Source organism: Podarcis liolepis (genome assembly GCF_965112155.1).
Source record: "Podarcis liolepis genome assembly, chromosome: 15".
NCBI lineage: Eukaryota > Metazoa > Chordata > Lepidosauria > Squamata > Lacertidae > Podarcis > Podarcis liolepis.
The window spans coordinates 10714119-10715308 of record NC_139566.1 but is presented as its reverse complement, the minus strand read 5'-3'; the positions used below and the strand labels follow the sequence as shown (position 1 = coordinate 10715308).

The 1190-nt window shown below is 57.6% G+C and overlaps 1 protein-coding gene across 1 annotated transcript; it reads left to right on the top strand.

The window, feature by feature from the left end:
- The first annotated feature begins 239 nt into the window (after nt 1-239).
- DPM3 (dolichyl-phosphate mannosyltransferase subunit 3, regulatory) lies at nt 240-1190 on the top strand. Its single transcript, XM_083476872.1, has 2 exons — nt 240-331; nt 813-1190. Exon 2 carries the CDS (start codon nt 821-823, stop codon nt 1100-1102), a length of 282 nt encoding a protein of 93 aa, XP_083332998.1. The 5' UTR covers nt 240-331; nt 813-820; the 3' UTR covers nt 1103-1190.

Below are 1190 nucleotides of genomic sequence, written 5' to 3'. Positions count from 1 at the left end.
TTTATCTACCTACCTACCTAAGGCTGGAGAAAAGGAAACTCCGGGACGGGAGGGGAGGAGCCCTATTAAGCCCCGGGAGAGGTTTATGAAGTTTTGCTGGGGACGGAATTACGAACCAAAGAAAGACGTTTCCAAATGGCAAAGGGAGAGAGAATAAACTACAACTCCCAGAATGCACCGCGGCGCGCAGCCTAATGCCTGGCTCCCGGAGGCGGCGGTGATTGGCTGGAAGGGGAGATGGCGTCACCCCGCGCGCGACGCGCACAGGAACCCAGCGCAAGAGCAGAATCCCGAATAAAAGCGTCGCTGCTGACCAGGAAGGAAATTCCAGGTGGGAATTCCAGCCTAGGAGAGGAAATTGACAGTTGGTGGGGGAGATGGGCAATTGTTGCAGAAATCTGGGAGGATTGCATTGGAGAAATCATAGCATTTACCCCATTCCTTCTTTTAAATGCATAGGAAGCACGCTTGGGACTGCCAACTTTACTCTCTTGCAGGGCTCCTGTGCCTTTCCTACGAGAGTGGGGAGCCATTAGTGTTCCTCCCTTCGTCTCTCCACTGTCCATTCATCACGGATTAAGCCTGCGGCCAAATGGATGCCTTGTCTGTGGATTTGAGGCAGTGTGGCGTAGTGGGTAGAGTGGGAGGGACCAGGGCTTCCCAGCCAGGCAAAGCAGGGTGCAAAGCGGGATTGGCGAGGGGTGTGGCTTGCAGAAGCTCCCGCAGGGCCAGGCAGAGAAGTCTGGAGGGCCGCACAGCCCAGAGGTCCCCTACTCTTGGTCCCGAGCGCTGACACATCTCCTCTTCTCTAGGCTCGGCCATGACGAAACTCCTGCAGTGGCTCTGGACTCTGTCTATCCTGGGCGCCGTCTGGGCGGCTCTCACTCTCAACCTTTTGGGTCTCGACCCGCTGCCCCCAGCCTGGCACCAAGTGCTGTGGCCCCTGCCCACCTACCTGCTGGTGGCCTTTGGCTGCTACTCGCTGGGCGTCGTCGGCTACCGCTTGGCCACCTTCAACGACTGCGAGGAGGCGGCGAGAGAGTTGCAGGAGCAGATCCGAGAGGCCCGGGAAGACCTCTCCCGCCGCGGACTGCGGTTCTGACCCTCCCTGCGACAAGGACATGAGCACAGCACCCTGATGGAAAGAAGCACCCCGTCTGGAGCAATAAATAAAATTTCAGAGAACATGA

Excerpts from the sequence above, each read along its gene's own strand:
- DPM3 (XM_083476872.1), top strand. The coding sequence starts at position 821 with ATGACGAAACTCCTGCAGTGGCTCTGGACTCTGTCTATCCTGGGCGCC.